This window comes from Oratosquilla oratoria, unplaced genomic scaffold (genome assembly GCF_046742065.1).
Source record: "Oratosquilla oratoria isolate Oo_2021 unplaced genomic scaffold, ASM4674206v1 SCAFFOLD286, whole genome shotgun sequence".
In the NCBI taxonomy this organism is placed as follows: Eukaryota; Metazoa; Arthropoda; class Malacostraca; order Stomatopoda; family Squillidae; genus Oratosquilla; species Oratosquilla oratoria.
This window is the reverse complement of record NW_027467637.1, coordinates 4,633-28,470: the sequence shown is the minus strand read 5'-3', so window position 1 is coordinate 28,470 and position 23,838 is coordinate 4,633. Positions and strand designations below refer to the sequence as shown.

Below are 23,838 nucleotides of genomic sequence, written 5' to 3'. Positions count from 1 at the left end.
GAAGGAAGAGGAGGATGAGGACGAAGAGGGGGAGCAGGAGGTCGAACAGGAGGAGAGGAAGAGGAAGAAGGGGAGGAGAAAGAGGAGGGGGGAGCAGGATGGTGAAGGGGAGCTGGAGCAGGAGCAGGGAGAACAAGAGGGGAAGAGGAAGGAGGAGCAGGGAGAGGACTAGGAGGGGGAGCAGGGGAAGGGAGCAGAAGAACAAGGAAGGAATGAGGAAGGAGGAGGTAAAAATAATGGGGAGGGGGAAGGATGGGAGGGAGAGGGAAGGACGATGAATACTTGGGGTTGTAGTAAAAGGAGAAGAGGGGAGAGGTGGAGGAGGAGGAGGAATGGGGCTGAAGAGGAAGAAGACTATTTGGGGAGGAGGAGGATGAAGAAAGAGGAAAATGGGGGAGGGGGAGGGAGAGGAGGAGGAGAGGGAGCATGAAAAAAGAGGAGAAATAGAGTGAGGAAAAGGAAGAGCATGGGAAAGGATGAGTGAGTGAAGAATAGGAGTTGGAATGTGAGGAGAGGGAGCTGGGGATGAGTAGAGGAGGAGGGGTGGAAATGGGAGGAGTTAGAATGGGAGGGATAAGGAAGAGGAGGAATGGGAAAGATAAGGAAGGGGAGGAATGAGAGAAGATGGAGGTAAAGAAGTATGGAGGAAAAGAAGATGGAGGAAAAGAAGTATGTTTCTGTCATACTATACATGAGTATATGTCTAGTCCAGGTGTGTTTTAATTGTTTTTAAGTTGTACTCAATCACTATGGTTCTGGTGGGCATCATACTCCCAGGTCCTCTTACGCCTCAACATTGTAGAAGAAAAATAATATATGGGAGAGCCCTAGTCCCCACACTCCATCCCACTTAGTTGGTTTCTATAACACAAATGGGATCACAGTGACAGCATTTTTCTCTGCCAAACCACAGGGGGACTAGAAAAGTAATATGTATAATCTAAACTGGTATGGAATTGGTTCAAGAGAACAACATAAAGGACAGTTGTATGAAAGCAACATCAATCCTTCATGAGTAGAGATCTAACTCTAGCATAAACGAATATGTGTCTCTGATCCATTGATGTGTTCCCAAAACCCAGTCCTTAAAGTACTGAATGCATGTCAGCATACAGTCAATACCCTAGTATGAGGTTTATCTAATATTTTTGTATGGAAGGTGGTGACTCAATTCTAGGGCACAATGAATGTAAAATATGGATAGATGAATAATGAAACAAAGGAAAAGATAATAAGTGGTTTATACATACATATACCAAGGCTTTTTCCCCCTTACAAGGGAGGTAGCCAAAAAGAAAAAGGCATAAAATCATTCCCACCCATTCCATCCCTAAATACACTCCACTCCCCTCCACCGTCCCTCCCATCTTAGCACCTCCTGGATGACGGGTCATCCCTGCACCTTGTCCACTGCCCTGGGTCAGAGGCAGTGTCACAAGGCACAGCACATCCACAGCAAGGCCGCTTCATTAAATCAACCCACCCCCCTCCGTCCCCCCATGTGGTTTATATTACTGATAAATGTATTAATAGCAAATTGTAAATAAGTGTTTCTAAATCATGTTTTTCCAAGTGCTTTTAAATATCCTTCATATCACACAGAACATGGCAGAGCTATGTTAAAATATAAAACCTTGTAATAAAATCTAAACTCTGTTAAGTTAGAAACATGATATTCCTTCCTTCCAAAGTTACTTGAGATGTAAATCTGAAGAAATAGTTCTTGCCCTGAAGTTCTGAACATGTTCAACAAAGATCTTGACACGGTTGAAGTCTAATTCTGCAATCCACCTGCCAAAAGAATTTACCAAATTAAATTCCTGTATTAATCGAGTTACTTTTGGCTACCCCCCTGGTAAGGGGGAAAAAAGCCTTGGTATATGTATGTATGTATGTAATTGAGTTACAATACATATCAGAATCACTTTCACATTTTGCAATCCCACACCAGTCACCCACACCCTATCCCTTTTACAGGCATAAACGTCATTTGGCGGAACTTTCCATGGCTCTCACGGCCACACCCTTTTTATCTTTGAGTTTTTTTACGTTTTGGGTCATTTTGGTCACCTCCACCGATTTACCCGCTATCACACCCACGGGTCCGGCAAGGCCTGGCATGCCCTCCACTGCAATCCCACACCAGTCACCCACACCCTATCCCTTTTACAGGCATAAACGTCATTTGGCGGAACTTTCCATGGCTCTCACGGCCACACCCTTGGTCTCACCATTCCGCTGTCAACGGTCATGTGCAGCCTATCCCACTCTCTACTTGTGGCAAAACTTTGGACCGAATCGCTCACCTTCGGATTTCCCCCCAAATTCCATGGGGTACCCCCTTTGAGTTTTTTTTACCTTTTGGGTCATTTTCGTCACCTCCACCGATTTACCCGCTATCACACCCACGGGTCCGGCAAGGCCTGGCATGCCCTCCACTGCAATCCCACACCAGTCACCCACAACCTACCCCTTTTACAGGCATAAACGTCATTTGGCGGAAATTTCCATGGCTCTCACGGCCACACCCTTGGTCTCACCATTCCGCACTCTACTGTCATCAGCACCCGATCCCACTATCTACTTGTGGCAAAACTTTGGACCGAATCGCTCACCTTCGGGTTTCCCCAAATTCCATGGTGTACCCGCTTTGAGTTTTATTACGTTTTGTGTCTTGTTCTTACGTTCGACCGATTTACCCGCTATCACACCCACGGGTCCGGCAAGGCCTGGCATGCCCTCCACTGCAATCCCACACCAGTCACCCACACCCTATCCCTTTTACAGGCATAAACGTCATTTGGCGGAACTTTCCATGGCTCTCACGGCCACACCCTTGGTCTCACCATTCCGCTGTCAACGGTCATGTGCAGCCTATCCCACTCTCTACTTGTGGCAAAACTTTGGACCGAATCGCTCACCTTCGGATTTCCCCCCCAAATTCCATGGGGTACCCCCTTTGAGTTTTTTTACGCTTTGGGTCATTTTGGTCACCTCCACCGATTTACCCGCTATCACACCCACGGGTCCGGCAAGGCCTGGCATGCCCTCCACTGCAATCCCACACCAGTCACCCACACCCTATCCCTTTTACAGGCATAAACGTCATTTGGCGGAACTTTCCATGGCTCTCACGGCCACACCCTTGGTCTCACCATTCCGCTGTCAACGGTCATGTGCAGCCTATCCCACTCTCTACTTGTGGCAAAACTTTGGACCGAATCGCTCACCTTCGGATTTCCCCCCAAATTCCATGGGGTACCCCCTTTGAGTTTTTTTACGTTTTGGGTCATTTTCGTCACCTCCACCGATTTACCCGCTATCACACCCACAGGTCCGGCAAGGCCTGGCATGCCCTCCACTGCAATCCCACACCAGTCACCCACACCCTATCCCTTTTACAGGCATAAACGTCATTTGGCGGAACTTTCCATGGCTCTCACGGCCACACCCTTGGTCTCACCATTCCGCTGTCAACGGTCATGTGCAGCCTATCCCACTCTCTACTTGTGGCAAAACTTTGGACCGAATCGCTCACCTTCGGATTTCCCCCCAAATTCCATGGGGTACCCCCTTTGAGTTTTTTTACGTTTTGGGTCATTTTCGTCACCTCCACCGATTTACCCGCTATCACACCCACGGGTCCGGCAAGGCCTGGCATGCCCTCCACTGCAATCCCACACCAGTCACCCACACCCTATCCCTTTTACAGGCATAAACGTCCTTTTGCGGTACTTTCCATGGCTCTCACGGCCACACCCTTGGTCTCACCATTCCGCTGTCAACGGTCATGTGCAGCCTATCCAACTCTCTACTTGTGGCAAAACTTTGGACCGAATCACTCACCTTCGGATTTCCCCCCAAATTCCATGGGGTACCCCCTTTGAGTTTCTTTACGTTTTGGGTCATTTTGTTCATCTCCACCGATTTACCCGCTATCACATCCACGGGTCCGGCAAGGCCTGACATGCCCTCGACTGCAATCCCACACCAGTCACCCACACCCTATCCCTTTTACAGGCATAAACGTCATTTGGCGGAACTTTCCATGGCTCTCACGGCCACACCCTTGGTCTCACCATTCCGCTGTCAACGGTCATGTGCAGCCTATCCCACTCTCTACTTGTGGCAAAACTTTGGACCGAATCGCTCACCTTCGGATTTCCCCCCAAATTCCATGGGGTACCCCCTTTGAGTTTTTTTACGTTTTGGGTCATTTTCGTCACCTCCACCGATTTACCCGCTATCACACCCACGGGTCCGGCAAGGCCTGGCATGCCCTCCACTGCAATCCCACACCAGTCACCCACACCCTATCCCTTTTACAGGCATAAACGTCATTTGGCGGAACTTTCCATGGCTCTCACGGCCACACCCTTGGTCTCACCATTCCGCTGTCAACGGTCATGTGCAGCCTATCCCACTCTCTACTTGTGGCAAAACTTTGGACCGAATCGCTCACCTTCGGATTTCCCCCCAAATTCCATGGGGTACCCCCTTTGAGTTTTTTTACGTTTTGGGTCATTTTCGTCACCTCCACCGATTTACCCGCTATCACACCCACGGGTCCGGCAAGGCCTGGCATGCCCTCCACTGCAATCCCACACCAGTCACCCACACCCTATCCCTTTTACAGGCATAAACGTCATTTGGCGGAACTTTCCATGGCTCTCACGGCCACACCCTTGGTCTCACCATTCCGCTGTCAACGGTCATGTGCAGCCTATCCCACTCTCTACTTGTGGCAAAACTTTGGACCGAATCGCTCACCTTCGGATTTCCCCCCAAATTCCATGGGGTACCCCCTTTGAGTTTCTTTACGTTTTGGGTCATTTTGTTCACCTCCACCGATTTACCCGCTATCACACCCACGGGTCCGGTAAGGCCTGGCATGCCCTGGACTGCAATCCCACACCAGTCACCCACACCCTATCCCTTTTACAGGCATAAACGTCATTTGGCGGAACTTTCCATGGCTCTCACGTTTTGGGTCATTTTCGTCACCTCCACCGATTTACCCGCTATCACACCCACGGGTCCGGCAAGGCCTGGCATGCCCTCCACTGCAATCCCACACCAGTCACCCACACCCTATCCCTTTTACAGGCATAAACGTCATTTGGCGGAACTTTCCATGGCTCTCACGGCCACACCCTTGGTCTCACCATTCCGCTGTCAACGGTCATGTGCAGCCTATCCCACTCTCTACTTGTGGCAAAACTTTGGACCGAATCGCTCACCTTCGGATTTCCCCCCAAATTCCATGGGGTACCCCCTTTGAGTTTTTTTACGTTTTGGGTCATTTTGGTCACCTCCACCGATTTACCCGCTATCACACCCACGGGTCCGGCAAGGCCTGGCATGCCCTCCACTGCAATCCCACACCAGTCACCCACACCCTATCCCTTTTACAGGCATAAACGTCATTTGGCGGAACTTTCCATGGCTCTCACGGCCACACCCTTGGTCTCACCATTCCGCTGTCAACGGTCATGTGCAGCCTATCCCACTCTCTACTTGTGGCAAAACTTTGGACCGAATCGCTCACCTTCGGATTTCCCCCCAAATTCCATGGGGTACCCCCTTTGAGTTTTTTTACGTTTTGGGTCATTTTCGTCACCTCCACCGATTTACCCGCTATCACACCCACGGGTCCGGCAAGGCCTGGCATGCCCTCCACTGCAATCCCACACCAGTCACCCACACCCTATCCCTTTTACAGGCATAAACGTCATTTGGCGGAACTTTCCATGGCTCTCACGGCCACACCCTTGGTCTCACCATTCCGCTGTCTATGTTAGAGTAAAATTTCTATTCATAAAGGATTGATGATATTTTGTATTAATGCAATCACTCCTTTGTACTGTTCCCTTGAATCGATTCTTCACCACTTCTAAGACTACTTTGTCATTATCTGATCCTATTGTAATGGAGAAGAGTGCCACCACTGTATTCTCATGTGGATTGTAGAAGGCAACTAAATGAGATGGAATGAAGGAACTCGGGATCTCCCATTCTTTTTCTCCTGGTCATGGAAAAAGAGGATTTGGGAGGGTTCCAACCAAAGCCCTAGCAACTGGGTGTGGTACAGATGAAAGTAAAAGGGAAGAGAATAGTATGTTTTGTAAGAAGAGAGATGAATGTGTTAGCACCAAGTGAAACAAAATTGAAAGAGAAGTGGGGAGTTTGAGTTTGGAAGTCTAGCGGGTAGGGTGTCAAGAGTGATGATGGGGCAAGGGAGGGAAGGGATGACTCCTTTGGTATAGGCAAGTGCTTTGTGAAGTATCTTTCAGTAGAATGTGGGCAAAGGTGAAATTGGGATGGGAAATATGGACTTTTGTGAGAATATGCAGTCCTGGTAGTGAGAAAAGTGAAAGGAGAGAGAGGATTTTTTATGTGTTTAAATGAATGTGTAGAGGGTTTTGGGAGGAATAAAAATGTGGTGTGTTGGTGGATCTCAATGCTAGAAAAAGAGTTACCTTGATAAGTAATCAGGAGATACAAGGTAACAGGTAAGAACTATATCACAGAGATGTTAGAGATGTGTTCAGAAAGGGAAATGATAGGAGTGAACACAGTGTTTAAGAAGAGAGACTGGCATGAGTACTATAAAAATGATTTAGGGTGGTGGATAGTAAGATGGTCAAAGTGTTAATGGGATATGTGTCTATCCAAAAGGAGAGACTTGAAAAGTTCTGATAACAAAAGTATATATGTACATATACCAAAGGTTTTTTCCCTCTTACAAGGAAGGTAGCAAAAAAACAAGAGGCAAAAAATTCACTCCCACCCATTCCATCCCCACATACTCCACTCCCATTCACCCCACTCCCTCCCTCTTCTTTTGGCTCCTCCTGGATGATGGGTCATCCCTGCATCTTGTCCACTGCCCTGGGTCAGAAGCAGTGTCACAAGACACAGCACATCCACAGCAAGGCCACTTCATTTAATCTGCTACCATCGCCCTCTCAGTACCCTCATGCAGAAAAAGAGAAGACAGGGATCCCTTTCGGCTACGTCAAATTATTTTTCACACGAGAACAAATTTTATGCTGAAAGATACAAAGATGGGTCACCACAATCATAGCTTCCTTCCCATATAATACTAGGTAAATACACACTCTCTCACCCCCCATCACCCACCCACTCCTTTTCATGCATCACAGCATCATCCACATACTACCATTCTCCATTCATCCCTATCTTTTGTCTTCTCCCATCCTTCCTCAATAGACATTCCCCTCTTTCCCAATACCCCTTTTACCCCATCCATTTCATCCTTGGCCAGCCCATCATGTTCACTCCTTCCACCTCTGCCTTCCACACCTTTTACTAGTCTTTCTTCACTCATTCTTTCCAGTGTCCAAACCATCCCAATACTCTTTCACCTACCCTATATCCCAACTCCCTTTCCACCCCTGTTCTCCTCCTCACCTCCTCATTTCTCACTTTATCCAACCTAGTAACCCCTATCATACTTCTCAGGCACCTCATCTCACATTCAAATTCCTTTCTTATGTTCCACATTTCTGCCCCATAATGTGCTGTCGGCACAATCACTCCTTCATACAATCTCCTCTTAGCATCCATTCCCAATTATCTATTTCTCAATACACTTTTTAATCCCCCATGGAAATTACTTGCTTCTCTCAATCTACATTCTAATTCCACCTCCACTCCTCCCTTTTCCACCACATTTACACCCAAGTATCTAATACTATCCACTTCCTCCAGTCTCTCTCCCTTAATATTCCTTACTTTTACCCACATTTATCATCAACTTCCTTCTTTTGCACAACTTCCCAAACTCTGTCACTAACTTCCTCAATCCCTCCTCTGATCCTGCTACAAGCAGAGTTGTCAGCAAACAACAACTGGCTTATCTCCCACTTTTCTCCATTTTCTTTAACCATCTCCTATCCCGACCCATTACCATTGCATTTACCTCTTGCACCACCCCATCCATGTATAAATTGAACAGCCAAGGTGACATAACAAATCCTTGGCGAAGTCCCATCTTTACCTCAAACCACTCACTCCATTTCTGATTCTAACAGACTCTACTACTCTCGTAAAAACTTTTGACTGCCCTTAACTGCCTTCCTCCTATCCCATATATCTCCAATACCTCCCACGGTGGCTTCCTGTCTACCCTGTCATAAACCTTTTCCAAATCCATAAAAGCCCAAACAGCATCCTTACCTTTTCCTAAAGCTTTCTCACATATCTGTCTTACCACAAAAATCTGATCCAAGTAACCCACACTGTTCCTCACCAATTACTCTCTCTGTTCTTCTCCTAATCCTCTCAATCAAAACCCCTCCCATAAGCCTTCTCAACTACACTTAACAAACTGATCCCTCTGGGACTACTAAACTCACACTTTTCCCTTTTTCCCTTGTAAAGTGAAACTATATAAGCACTCCTCTAATCCTCCGGCACTCTACCTCTCTAAACAGACATTAAAAGCCTCACCAGCCAGTCCACCATCACTGTACCTCCCTTTTTTAGACATTCTACATGACACCCATCTAACCCAGGTACCTTATCTGCTCTCATCATCTTAACAACTGCCTTCACTTCATCTTTCCTTATTTCTCCTCCATTTTCCTCATCATTGTGATTTCTTAGCACTTCCTGCTGCAACTACCTTTCCCACCCTATCCTCCTTTACATTTAGCAACTCCCTAAAATACTCTCCCCATCTTCCTCTTATTGCCTTCTCTTCCATTACCATCTCTCCATCTGCACCTTTTACCTTTTCTTCTCTACTTAATTCGCCTCCTCTTCCTCTCTCAATTTCTTTCCAAAACATCTTTTTATTACTTTCAAAACTTTCTGTCATATCTTACCTCATTAATTATGTGTACATATAATTATATACTGTATGTATACAAAATTATGTTTATAAATATATACAACTTCAAGATAAAGAGCATTTCAATATAATCAAAGTATGAAAAATTATCTACTTGGTGAAAGACTTGAAACTAACCTTCCACCAGCCTTAAAGTGTGAACCCACTATGAGACCATGGGCATCTGAAAACTTGTCCACATTATCAACAGTCACTCCAGATCCAACCAAGACTGGTAAACTCACTTGGGCAACCACATCTGTTTAATAAGAGAATATAAAAATATTTTGCACAAAGGAATTTTGAAATACATTAATCCTCTTTCCTGAAGTTGTTGTCTTTGCCCTATGTGCATAGGCTGTTGGGGTAACAGTCAATGCTAGGAATCAGAGGGATTCCAACCCACAACTAAGCTAATGTGAGACCAGCACAATTTGTCATGGGTTGGGAGTACCTACACTGACCCAATTTATTGACAAATTCTAGTCTTAGTACTTACGTATTAAGCTTTGGAACTGCCACCACAGTGAAGTTCACACTATATCTTGATTAATCACTGCTACAAAGACATACTCCACAGATTTTACTTTGACAAATAACAGACAATTTCATTCAACTTACAAAGTACCACTAGCAGATGGGTACAACCATTAACCCCTTGCTTCAAAGAAACACTGCATATTTTATCATAAAGAACACCAATGTTATTCAGCTGCAGAAATATTGAATGTGTCAATAATATCTGTTGCCCCATGCTTCACTAACTAGAATCACAGCCCCACAACAGCTGGCAACAGTTCTTGAGCACTTCCATTTAAGAAGAAACTTTGGACTGATGCCTATGTTACCTTAATGTAGAACTGTTTCTACATCACTGGCTGAGGCCCTGTCCACACTAGGCCTCATGTTGTGCCAACATGTTTGTGGTGGTGCTGATTGTAAGGTTGCCACTTGTGTAATTTCATCACTTCTTGTACATATATAAATTTGTATGGAATTAAAGTAAATACTGAGTGTCCATACTCAGTTCCATAATGTGCATAGATGTATATAATCAGACAGATGTTGGAGAAATAAGCATTATATTGTTGGCAATTGCCACAATTTGAATTCTAAGTGTAAAATATATTGTTGGCAACTGTCACCATTTTCTTCGTCACCTCCCCTGACGGAAACCATGAGTCACAGTGGCGACACAATAAAGACCAGAAGCCACAAATAGTTGATCTCCAACACCTCCAACCAATATAGAACAACACAAGATTACATTTTGGTGGCAGACAACTAGGATTCCACATGCTGAGAAGATACATCAGAGATCTACACTCTGGCCGAACATAGCCACCTCCTAATTCTACACTGAGCTTTGTCAAGTATCATATTATGGGGCAATGCTCTTCACTGCATCATCACGCATCATACTACCGGGCAACACTTTGCTACATCGTCCAGCATCCTACTACAAGAAAATCCACCTTTGCTGCATTGCTCCCACGAGAGACAGACTTCACTAAAAAGGCATCTAGAGGAGTGTGTGGAGTTGAGTGCTCTTTATCCTTTACGTGTAGTGACTAGCATGCCCAGCGACACAAGCTATCTCCCCCACACTGTGCAAGTTAGGTCATGTGACTGCTGCTCTGGGAAATGATTGGCCAAGACCCTGCGCTGCAACCCAAGCTACCCCAAGCATGGGTCGCCCAAGTCGGAGGTGCATCATTACACTTTGAGAAAGCACAAATGAGCATCACGAATGCAGAGATCACATCCTAGAGCAAGATAATTCCCTACTCCTCCCCTTTTTTTATCAACACTCAGTACGCTCCACCATGAGACATAAATAAGCCTCATAATACCATCCATTTCCTGAGCAAGCATGGCACCTATTTTGCCACCTATTCATCAAAACTTATACTCTCACTTCTTATGTGTTCAAACAAAAAACTCATCTCAGTTGATCATAAGCTTTATTAGTCAACTTGTGCTAGGGAAGAAGAGAATATTATCAATAATGCCAGTAGAAAAGCCCTAATCAATTTTGTATACTAGGAATGTTGTTTCATTGTTGGCTGACTATGCTTCAGGTTTACTTTGGTTATGCTTAAGAAACCACTTACTTCTAAGTTGGTTTTCATCAGCTTCACATCCAGTGGCATTGCCTGTAAGAATCACACCATCTGCTGAGAAGTAATCAGCTGCCTTTGCCATCTCTACAACATCTAAATCAGCAGTCAATGAGTGTGCACTGAAAATGTATCCAAAGTTCATTACTACAAGTTACTATATCAATGAACCAGAAATAACTTATATATATATATATATATATATATATATATATATATATACATATATATTATATATATATATATATACTGTATATACAGGTACTCCTCGTTTAACGACGACAATTGGGACCAGCGCGCCGTCGTTAACCGAATTGGTCGTTAAGCGAAAGTGTATACATATATGTACATGTACTGTATGTACAATGTTCAGCAATACATGTATCTTTATTTTCATGTATTTTCCCTCTTTTATACAGTACATTAAAGCTTTATTTACTGTTTATTTACGGTGGTTAGGTTAATAAAATTACCGTATATGACCAAATCCGTGTATGCTGACATTCCATATTGAATACCGGGGTATTTTTTTAGTTTTGACCATGGGTGCAATATAGCAATAGAAAATTAATTATTAATTTTGTAAATTATATTGTATCAACGTAATATGCAATTTTGTGGGCGGAAATGAAAGTAAAAATACCTTGCTACAAGAAAATATGCTAATGAACGAAGTCGGTAGCATAGGCCCAGGACACCATCTCGTTGTCTGCCAACGTCTCTCACGACGACGACAACAAGGAGGAGCCGGATGACATTTAATTTGCAGGTAATGATTTATTAAACACAGGTTAGGTTAGTTTAGTTTAGGTTAGACGAATTAATTTATCATCCTTTCATTTCTTCGACATCGGCATCTATCATAACAAACATGGTGTACCATTCGTCCGACATGACTTCGTTACTTACGAAATCTGTTTTAGCATTTTTCTTTTTTCATTTCCGCTCACAAAATTGCATATTATGTTGATACATTATAATTTACAAAATTAATAATTAATTTTCTATTGTTATATTGCGCCCATGGTCGAAACTAAAAATTTACCACTACCGGTATACACTGTACCCCAGGTAGTTTTTGCAGCTTGCAGGATGGTAATGTAGACCTAAGCTTCAGAACACTTTACCTCACAGCTAATATCCACCATACAAGTTCATTTATAATATCATACAAATTTGCCTCAGCCAACTTAATTATCGTACACGACGTCGTAACTTTGGGAGATTTACGTTAAACGACGTCATAAAGCCCGTCGTTACTCCGAATTGTCGTTAACCGAGTAGGTCGTTAAACGAGGAGTACCTGTACATACATACATATTCCAAAGGCTCTTTTCCCCCTTACACAGGAGGTAGCCAAAAGACAAAGGCACAGAAACCACTCCCACCCATTCCATCCCCTACATACTCCACTCCCCTCTACCTTCTTCCCTCTTATCTTGGTACCTCCTGGATGATGGGTCATCCCTGCATCTTGTCCACTGCCCTGGGTCAGAAGCAGTGTTGCAAGACACAGCACATCCACAGCAAGGCCATTTCATTGATTTGGCGACCCCCCCCCCTCCATCCCCTCATGCAGAAAAGGAGAAGACGGGGAGAAATAGATTTGCTAAGACAAATACATGGAGATGTTGGAAACATACAAATACATGAACATCATGGTTGAGATATGTGGACTATGTCATCGCAATTTTACAGTTCTGCTAGTGTGGAAAATAAATTGAGGAGACTCAATGGTGTCAACAAAGACATCCAGTTCACCATTGAGATAGAAAAAGAAGGCAAACTACCATTTCTTGATACATTGATTCACAGGACAAATGGTGAAGTAAAATTTGCAGTGTATAGTAAACCTACGAACAGAGATGATTTTGTCCATTATTTTTCAGGTCATAGCAAGAGGGTGAAAACAGGAGTTCTGATTGGTTTCTTCCTTCGAGCTTACAGAATTTGTAGTAGCGTGTATTTAGAAGATGAGCTCAATTATATTACAAAAATAATCAAAGAACCGAGATACCCTAGTGGCCTAATTTGCAGGATGAGGAACAAAGCCAAAGAAATCCACAATAGGACAAAAGCCCACAAATCCGAGAGTGAGAAGACATACACTTACATAACTGTTCCCAACGCACTTAACACTGAGAACATCGATCGGCTCCTAATGAAAGGTGGACTCAAAACAGCTAAAGTCTCCTCCAACAAAATAGCAAGAATTGTGAAAAGACAAGAAAAAAGTCCTATCAATGACCTAAGTGTGGTTTATGAGATTCCTTGTAAAGGGTGCTCAGCCTCCTATTTCAGTGAGCTGAGCCGAGGTTTAGACAAACGTATATCTGAACATAAAAATGACTTAAGAGCGCACAGGACGTCCAACACCTTAGTTCAGCATGCAGACAAATTTGGCCACCTTCCCCATTGGAAAGAGGCCAAAGTCCTCAGAAAGGGTCATGAAAAGAAAACAAGAAAAATGATTGAAGCTGGATATATAAACGTCAAAGAAAACACTAATGGAAGAGAGGGATTTATCTGCTTATCAAAGGTGGCAAGTGTCCTTATACTAGACTTGCTGAGACACCAGGCAAATGTTCACCTCCCGGATGCTGTGACCTGACCAGAGGCCCCTCAGGAATTATATAAAGTGTGACATGTAAAACCTTCTGTAGACAACTCTCTGAAGAAGACCAAAGTGGTCGTAACGTAAGAGTATAACCTATTCCGAGAGCATCTTCATTTTACTTCCACCACCCAAAATCTCTCTCATATATATATATATACAGTATATATATATATAATGTATATTTTATATATGTGTATTTTTTAATCTGTCATTCCCTACAAAGTTTGGTAGTAAGACATGGAAGAAAGAAATCTTCACTAACATTTCACTCATCCTTTTACAATTTCTACAACGGAAACTGCACTCATTTCTTATCTCCTTAGTGAGGTGTAATGTTTCACAATCTCAGAGATTGAAAAGTCCCAAAATACTTCTTTTAGATGTCTCTCTCTCTCTACATATATATATACACATGTGTATATATATATTATATATATGTATATACACATATATATGTGTGTGTGTGTGTATTTACCTAGTTGTATCTTATGGGAAGGGGAGCTATGCTCGTGATGTCCCACCTTTGTATTTCACAGTGTCTAGTTTACTCTTAAATTCATGTATAGTTTTTGCACACACTATTGTTTCATCCAGCTTTTTCCAAGTGTCAAAACAAGAGTGTGTGCAAAAACCATACATGTCCCCTTGGTTTTCTTCTGTACCACTTTTATAAGTCTTCTCTGTCAAGGACTTCCATGCCTTTCATGATTCTGGGTGTATTTACCTAGTTGTATTATATTTACCTAGTTGTAATATACGGGAGGGGAGCTATGCTCGTGGTGACCCGTCTTTGTATCTCTCCGCATCAAGTTTTATCTTAAAATCTTGTATAGTGTTAGCACATACTGTTTTGTTGTCTAATTTGTTCCATATATTTATCGCTCTGTGCGGGAAACTGTTCCTTTTCAAGTTTTTTCTATAACTATCCTTTTTCAATTTTTTTCCGTGTCCTCTTGTTTTACCGTTGTCCCACATTAATAGGTCGTTCCTGTCTAAAACTTCCATTACTTTCATTATTCTGTAGATAGTTAGCAAATCTCCTCTTTCTCTTCTTTGTTCCAGAGTTGGTAGTTTCAATTTGGATAGTCTTTGCTCATATGTTAGTTCGGCGAGTGTCGGTGCTAGTTTTGTTGTCGCTCTTTGTAATCTTTCTAGTTTCTTAATATTCTTTTTGGTACTGGGTGTCCAAAGTGATGCTGCGTACTCGAGTTTTGGTCTTATTAGTGTAGTAAGTATTTTCCTTATCATTTCTTCGTCCATATAGGTAAATGCCACTTTGATTGCTCTCAATAAGTTGTAGGTTTCTCCGAACATCTTGTTTATATGCTTATCTGGTTTCATGTCCTTTCCAATCATCACTCCAAGATCTTTTTCATAGTTTGTTTTATTTATTTTTTCTTCCCCAACTCTGTAATCTTTTGATATTCTATTTTTACTCTTTCCAAATTCCATTATGCTGCATTTCTTAATATTGAATTTTACTTCCCACTTTTGAGTCCAATTCCATATGGGAAAGGAGCTATGCTTGTATTGACCCATCTTTGTATCTTTCAGCATCAAGTTTGTTCTTAAATTCTTGAATAGTATTTGCACACACTGTTGCCTCATCCAATTTATTCCAGATATCCACCACTCTGTGTGGGAAGCTATTCTTTTTCAGATCTCTTCTATAACTATCCTTTTTGAGTTTCTTTTCATGTCCTCTTGTTTTTCTCTTGTCCCACTTTAATAAATCTACTCTATCTGGGCCTTCTATTCCTTTCATAATTATGTAGTCAGTAGATCTCTTCTTCCTCTTCTTTGTTCGAGGGTTGGTAATTCCAATTTAGACAATCTTTGTTCGTACGTCAACTTGGAGAATGTTGGTGCCATCTTTGTCGTTGCTCTTTGTGTTCTTTCTAATTTCTTTATATTCTTTTTAGCACTGGGTGGCCATTGTGTTGCAGCATACTCCAATCTTGGTCTTATCAGTGTAACTAATATTTTCTTTAGCATTTCTTCAATCAAATAGGCAAAAGCCACTTTCATCGACCTTAGTAAATTGAAGGTTTCTGTGACTATTTTATTGATATGCTTATCTGGTGACATGTCTTTGCTGATAATTACTCCTAGGTCCCTTTCCAAGCTCACTTTTTTTACTTCCTCACCAATTTCATAATTCCTCAATATTCTATTCTTACTTTTTCCAAACTCCATTACACTACATTTCTTGATGTTAAAGTACACTTCCCACTTTTGACTCCATTTCCAAATTTTATCTAGGTCTTTCTGTAGTGATTCACAATCTTCCTCTGTACTTACTTTCTTTAGTACTTTTGCATCATCTGCAAAGAAGTTCATATAACATTCTACACCTTCATCCATGTCATTTATATATATGGCAAACATGATCGGATCCAATACTGAACCTTGTGGGACACCACATAATTTCTTCCAAGGTCGAGTATTTGTTTCTTATTACTACCCTCATTTTTTTTCCCAGTCAAGAAGTCTTCCATCCATTCCAATAATTTTCCTTTAATACCACCTATTGATTCTATTTTTCTCAATAATTTTTTGTGTGATACTTTACCAAATGCTTTTTGTAGATCTAGAAAAGCACAATCCGCCCATCCATCCCTCTCTTGTATTATTTCTACTAGTCTTGAGTAGAATCAAATCAAGTTTGTGGCACATGGTCTTGCTTGTCTAAATCCAAATTGTGTTGGATTCAGTATATTTTTTTCTTCCAGATGTTTAACCCATCTACTTTCAATAACTTTTCACATAATTTCAGCCATATCTATACCCTCTGTATATTCTATGTTCCTTGACATATTTACTATTTCCTGTTTATTATCTAGTTTACCATTTACATATCTATAGAATAATTTACGTTGATCTTTACATTTGTCTATTGTGTTTCTCTCATAGTTTCTTTTTTCTTCCCTGCATATTTTTACATATTCATTTATTAGTTTGTTATTTCTTGTTATACAATTTCTTTAAAAGTCATTTTTTGGTTTCCCTGATCTACTTTTCATTGGTTTTTTATTTCTTGAAGATATGTCTCCTTTATGCTATCTCCAACTTTCTCTGTCACCTCTTGTATTTCTTTTTACTTCTCTTTTGAAAGCCTAATTTTTGTTAGCATCTTCATTTTTCATCCTTTTGTTTTAATTTTTTTACTATGTTCAATTCTTTTTTCTTAGGTCACTAAGCTCTCTGTTGGTTTCAGCATCCTGCTTTTTCAACTCATCTCTCCCCTAAGAACATAGACATCCAGAACTCTTCCTACTCTTCTTTTGGATATCACTACAGTCCATTAGTGTCTTATCAACCACCTTTCCAAACACACCCTTTCCTATGTGTACTTATCTTCAACATTCTTCTTAAAAAATATGTTAGCTAATATAAACTTTCTAAACACACCTCCACAATCAAATCTCCACTACAATTTTTACCTGGCACTCCAAACTTCCCTATAACTTCATCTACTGGCTGTATAATTACTACTGTGCAATTAATACTGCATAATAACATGCAGTCAGTACCTCAGTACAGATTTTCTGGTTATTTACAATTTCATATATACATATACCAAGGCTTTTTCCCCCTTACAAGTGAGGTAGCCAAAAAGAAAAAGGCATAAAATCATTCCCACCCATTCCATCCCTGAATACACTCCACACCCCTCCACCCTCCCTCTCAACTTAGCACCTCCTGGATGATGGGTCATCCCTGCTCCTTGTCCACTGCCCTGGGTCAGAAGCAGTGTCGTAAGACACAGCACATCCATAGCAAGGCCACTTCATACTTCACACCATTTATTCTTATCTTATATAGCAGCGACTACTGTGGTTTAGTATTTAAACTTTTCTGGATTTTTCCATTTGAGGATTTTCTCTAAATCTTTCATACATACATACATATACCAAGGCTTTTTCCCCCTTCCAAGGGAGGTAGCCAAAAAGGGAAAGGCATAAAAACACTCCCACCCATTTCATCCCTAAATACACTCCACACCCCTCCCACCCTCCCTCTCATCTGAGCACCTCCTGGATGATGGGTCATCCCTGCACCCTGCCCACCGCCCTGGGTCAGAAGCAGTGTCGCAAGACACAGCACATCCACAGCAAGGCCGCTTCATTTAATCGGCGACCCCCCCTCTCCGTCCCCCCTTGCATATAAACTTTCAGATTTTGGAATATTGGATAAAGGATTCTCAACTGTATTCACAAGAACGATAAGAAATGACTAACTTCTCAGCAGGTAGACAGTGCAAAGTAACCCAAAAAAACAAAATCACTAGGACAGAAATACTTCAATAGTCCCACAATTGGATGTATTTTGTCTCTATTGTTTATCCCTTGTTATGTGTGGGACCATATCTGGATCAATGGATATGAGAGTTCAAGGGATTTTGTATAAAATTCCATACCAATTACTCCCATGTGTTTTTCCATAAGAAGAATATTGGTTTTTGTCTAAAACACAACTATGTAAGTAGGTCAGTACATAACTATAACATAGGGGACACTCACCTATGTTTTTTCTTGATATCTGTAAATACAAGAACATCATCTGCTTCAATCATTTTCTGGTAACGAAGAAGAGGTCCTGCTGAGGCATTCATGAGCCCTTCATCAGCAATATGTGAGAACACAAAACATTCTGCACGAATAAACTGCAAGTTGCATGCTTTGCTTACAGCAAGAGCTTCCTTGTTTCCTCCTGTTAGTATCTACAAAAGAAAAAAAGTGATACTCAGGTTACAGTAAAACATATCAAGGATGTACATGAAAACATACATTTGTTACTTAATAAAACTTTGGCGTCACAGAATACTCTGCTACGCATAGGGGGTTAGCGTAACGAGTGCCCTCTTTTCTGGATTACGTAACGTAAACAACGCGGGGTTAAGGATCCACGGGGTACTCGTCGCTAACATTTATTGGCAATAGAAAACACGACTTTCTCATCTTCACACAACAGGTGCTGCCGTTGAAACCATGGCAGCACACAGTAATTGGGAGGAAGAGTAGAAGTAGAAGTAGTAGGAGATGAAAAACTGTAAACAAACCAGAGCAACGCTCGTTACTAACAGCTTTTATACAGAATTACAAATAATCTGAACATGAAATACGAGCAGCTTAAGGCTAAATTCATTATGACATACAAGAAACAATATACCAGATCTAAAACTAAATTCGGCTCAAAACTCACCGAGTAGGCCGCGAAGGGAGCGGGTATACAACTGAAGGCGTTTCAAACCACACTGGCTGGAGGCGTGACGTGACATCACACCACCGCAACAGGTTCTTACACACCTTCTTAAGTCTAATTCTTAAAGTGAACATTGTACAAATAATGAGATGCTATCTTGCAGCACAGCTTGCAGACAACTTACAACGATAGTATTCTTAAGCAGACGAAGCTTCTGCTCGCAGCATACTTAAATTAAACATTACGAAAAAACAAACTTGAAAACCTCTTCCGAGGGGAAACGAGCCTTACGACAAAAAGATATGTAAACATGGGGATACACGGACATATAAAAAAGCCCCGTTACCTCTCGTAACGGCACACTCCCTTCCTAATTTTCTAGGGGGGAAAATTACCAAATCTATTGACCTAGCAACACAAGCTCAGAAATGGGTCTTACATATTCATGGGCCTTGTTGTTTACCACAACTCTTACTTGGACCTTCCTGACTAAATCATCCTTGCCAGGGAATACTTTGTTTACAATACCCAAGGGCCACTGTCCTTGGGGACACTCTTGATTTTTTACCAACACTACATCATCCACCTTTACATTTGGAGAGGAATTGACCCACTTTCTTCTGGGTTGCAAAGAGGAAAGATACTCTTTCTTCCATCTCTTCCAGAATTCCTCAGCAAGGTGATGGACATGCTTCCATTGAGATTTGTATACTGCCTTAATATCTATCTCTTCAGGAAGAGTTACAGGAATATCAGTTTTCTGAGTGAGAAGGATGGACGGAGACAAAATGAAAGGACTACTAGGGTCCGAGGAAACAGGAACTAAAGGTCTGGAATTCACGATCTTACATACTTCTGCAAAGAAGGTTACTAACACCTCATGTGTTAATGCCTTGGGGTGATGGTTAGTCAGTATCACATTCATGATGTTGCGGACTATCCCCACCATACGCTCCCATGCTCCACCCATGTGAGAAGCATGAGGAGGGTTAAACAACCAAGTGCAACCTTGACTTGACAAGAAACTATTGACATCACCACCTTCATCGGTAATGGCAAGCAAGTTCAGTGCTTTGACAGCACCTACAAAGTTCGTGCCTCTGTCAGAACGCATCATCTTAACTGGGCCACGAATACAAATGAATCTCTTTAAGGCATTAATGAAGGAAGAAGTACTCAATTCTTCTACAGTCTCTATGTGGATAGCTCTGGAAACAAGACAGGTGAACAGAACGCCCCATCTTTTACTTTCGAGGAAGGAACTTCTAGTGCGCCGAGTTTTTATATGCCAGGGGCCAAAAAGGTCAACTCCTACATAGGAAAATGGCGGATTGGGAGTAAGTCTATCGACGGGTAAGTCTCCCATCTTCTGAACACACACCTTACCTCTTACCCTTTTACAGGTGACGCATTTGGAAATGACCTTAGAAATGGTACGTTTCCCTCCCAAAATCCAGAAACCACCTGTACGGACGGCTCCTTCTGTAATCACTCTCCCTTGGTGGTGCACTGTCTCATGGTAGTGACGGATCAACAACAAGCCTAAATGGGATTCCTTTGGAATAATAATAGGCCTTGCAAGCATACCCAGTATATCACCGCCTTGACTCAACCTGCCTCCTACACGAAGTAGGCCCTTCTGGTCTAAATAAGGAGACAGAGATGCAATGGGACTGGAAGGAGGTAAACAAACTTCACCTTGCAATTTAGTCATGGCAGACAAGAAATAATCCTTTTGGTATGTCTGAACAATGAAATCAGCTGCATCTTCTAGTTGATCGGGTGACTTATGTTTGTTGCACATATGCCAACCTGAACAACACTTGTTACCTTGTTTGAAAGAACGGGCTATATGCTTAAGGAGAGCTACCGCTCTTACAAGTCTCCTCCAACAGGAGAAATTAGAGAACCTCTGAGCTAATGACGCAATTGCAGGCTCTACATTGCTTTTGTTTGCACTAACAAGGGGTTCAGACTCAATTGTGTAGTCTGATACCTTTACTTCTTTATCTGTCTCAGGGCTTACAAGAGGAAAACTTCCACTGGTGGATACAACATCCTCAAATAAGCTTGAGGGACCTGACAACCAATCACTCTGATTTAGGTCGGTTATTTCGAGACCACGGGTAGCCAGGTCTGCTGGATTACAATCTGTAGGTACATAATGCCATTGGTTAGGTTCGGTGGACGACCTAATGTGGTCTACTCTGTTACTCACGTAGACATGAAATCTACGCCTTTCATTATGAATATAGCCCAAGACAATCATGCTGTCAGAATAGAAATGCCTTGCGTCTAAGGGTTTGTCCAAGCAATCCGAGATGGAATTGCTGAGATTAACTGCCATCACTGCAGCACACAACTCTAACCTGGGAATAGTATGACCATGGTTGGGAGCTACTTTAGCTTGTCCCCTCACAAAACACACCTGGTAGCTTTTGGTATCACTGAAAACCTTAAGATATGATACAGCTCCTACTGCTACTCTGGAAGCATCTGAAAAGGTATGAAGCTCTATCCTGTGAGCTTGAGACAAAGAAATACTAGCAAACTGACGATTGATGCTTATGTCCTTGAGGTCCCTTAAGGACGTTAGCCATCTGGACCATTTGGTATGGATCTTAGCTGGTATGGGTTCATCCCAACCACACTTTAGATTGGTTATCTCTCTTAGGAGTAGTTTTCCCACTATTATTACTGGAGCTAAGAATCCCATGGGGTCAAACAGACTATTTACAACAGACAGTATCCCTCTTTTTGTCGAAGGCTTGTCTGAATCCATGAACTTATAGACGAAAACGTCTCTTTGGATGTCCCATAAGAGGCCCAGGCTAGACTGCATAGGCATAGAGTCAGAAGTTAGGTTCAGCTCCTGAAGGTTATCAGCCAGCTCACTGGTGGCAAACTTTTCCAGCACTTCCTTACTGTTGGAAGTGATCTTGTGCAAGCGCAGGCGTCCTCCTTCTTGAAGTGCTGACTTAGAGTCTTGGATTAACTTGTAAGCAGTCTCCGCATCTGGCAGAGATGCTAACCCATCATCCACGTAGAAATTGTTCTCTATGAAATAGCGAACTTCAGGAGAGGCATCTTCTACAGACTTACGCAAGCCATAGGTGGCAATGGCGGGAGATGGCGTGTTCCCAAAAACGTGAACAGTCATTCTATACTCAATCAACCTTTCATCAGGGTCATTATTCTTGTACCAGAAGAATCTGAGATAATCTCTTTGCTCAGTCTTCACTTTGAAATTGTAGAACATCTGTTCTACATCAGCTGCCACTGCTACAGCTTCCTGACGGAAACGTAGAAGAATCCCGAGAATACTGTTTGTCATATCAGGACCTGACATCAGCATATCATTTAGGGAGAACTCTCTGGATTTGGCAGAAGAGTCGAACACAACCCTGATCTTGTCAGGTTTCTTAGGGTGGTACACCCCAAACAATGGAAGATACCAGCACTTCTGATCAGACTTCAATGGTGGTGCAACCTCAGCATGCCCACGATCTAACATCTTTTGCATGAAGGCCATCATATGCTGACGTTTTTCCGGCTTTGTGCTGAGGCTACGATGGAGAGACAGTGTGCGGTGCCACACAAAGTCTCTATTATTACTGGTGGCTACAACATTGGGACGGAAAGGCAGTGGCGCGACCCAATGACCACTTTGATCCTTGCGGAACTCTGAGTTCATAACATCCAAGAACTTCCTGTCTTCAATCGACAGGGCGGCCTTGTCATCATCTTTGGTTACCTTGAACAAATCATCCTTTACTTCAGAAACATGAATCTGGTTACCACATGGTGCGACTATAGAGGGACGTCTATCATGTACAAAGGATGTTTTGAAACTGCTAATGACAGGAGGCCTACAAGTGCCATGGAGACACACTTCCCCAATGATTGCCCAACCCAGACTGGTCTGTTGAGCTAGAGGGGCATTGACAGGTCCAATTCTCTGGTCAAAAATGTAATGAGCTGAAGGCACATCTCGACCAATGATGAGTAGAATCTCAGCTTCAGGAACCAGAGGTGGAATACATTCGGCCAGATCGGACAGATGGGGATAACCACGAGCTATGGCGGGGGTGGGTATCTCTTCTCTTACACTGGGAATGCTGTCGCATTCCACTAACTTAGGGATATGCACCTCTTGTGAGTTATGCCAAGACACGATGGTGTAATTTTTGGTGGTGCGCCCAGAAGCGCCCGTTACACCTGCACAGGTAGCTAGACGATATGAAACCCGTTTGCTCAGCTTGTCAAACAAATCGAAAAACTCAGACCTTGCTAAAGAGCAATTGCACTGATCGTCTAGGATGGCATAACACCACACTCCGAGCTCTGGTTTACTTTCAGGATAGACCTTTACCAAGAAGGTCTTGGCACAGGACTTACTCATGGAGGTGGGGTTACTGCATATCAAGGTACATTTGGAATTGACCGCAGCATCCTCCCCTCCCTGAGTCTTTAGTATGGGGGTAAGAACATTTGGAAGCGGCACTTGATTGACTACAGGGGAGCGAGGTGTTTTATCTTGAGCAACCTCCCTTCCATGCTGTGTAACCGCTTGAGTCGAACTCCTCTTCGACCTGGGTTCATCGTGATGTAAGGCAGTCACATGAGTATGGGCCTTACAGAGTTTGCAGAAAGTTCTCTCTTTGCAGCTGGAAGGAGGATGGTTACCTTTGCAACATCTGTTGCACATTCCTTTATCGTTTAGGAAAACCTTCCTCTCGCTCACTGACATGGTGCGAAAAGCCCTGCAGAAATCCAAATGGTGTACGTAGGCATCATGGTAGACGCAAAAATCTCCCTTTTCTGCCTTTCTTTGCTCGGTAGGACTAGCGGCGCCAACAGACCTGTCAGCGCCCATGGTCGACTTACTGCCACTGGACAACATGGTGTCAGTCTTCTTCACACGTACTTGAGGAAACTTAGAGGGAGGTGGCTTCTCTGGTTTCACAAAACCATCGGCTCCAAGGCTTTGATAAGAGAAACATGGATCATTCTCGACCCTTGCCATCTCCTTCACAAAC

At 42.7% G+C, this 23,838-nt stretch overlaps 1 protein-coding gene across 1 annotated transcript; it reads right to left on the bottom strand.

Moving 5' to 3' along the window:
• Positions 1 to 1,138: 1,138 nt before the first annotated feature.
• Positions 1,139 to 23,549, bottom strand: LOC143023038 (uncharacterized protein F13E9.13, mitochondrial-like). Its single transcript, XM_076181491.1, has 5 exons — positions 23,544 to 23,549; positions 18,118 to 18,317; positions 10,972 to 11,099; positions 8,996 to 9,116; positions 1,139 to 1,791 (listed from the first exon to the last, which is right to left on the bottom strand). The coding sequence occupies exons 1-5, from the start codon at positions 23,547 to 23,549 to the stop codon at positions 1,692 to 1,694; spliced, it is 555 nt and encodes a 184-aa protein (XP_076037606.1). The 3' UTR covers positions 1,139 to 1,691.
• Positions 23,550 to 23,838: the final 289 nt, after the last annotated feature.

Coding starts and splice junctions, on each gene's coding strand:
- LOC143023038 (XM_076181491.1), bottom strand. Junction 11,100..18,117: donor GATATCAAGAAAAAACATAG/GTGAGTGTCCCC, acceptor ATACATTTTCAG/TGCACACTCATTGACTGCTG. Junction 9,117..10,971: donor TGATGAAAACCAACTTAGAA/GTAAGTGGTTTC, acceptor CTTATTAAACAG/ATGTGGTTGCCCAAGTGAGT.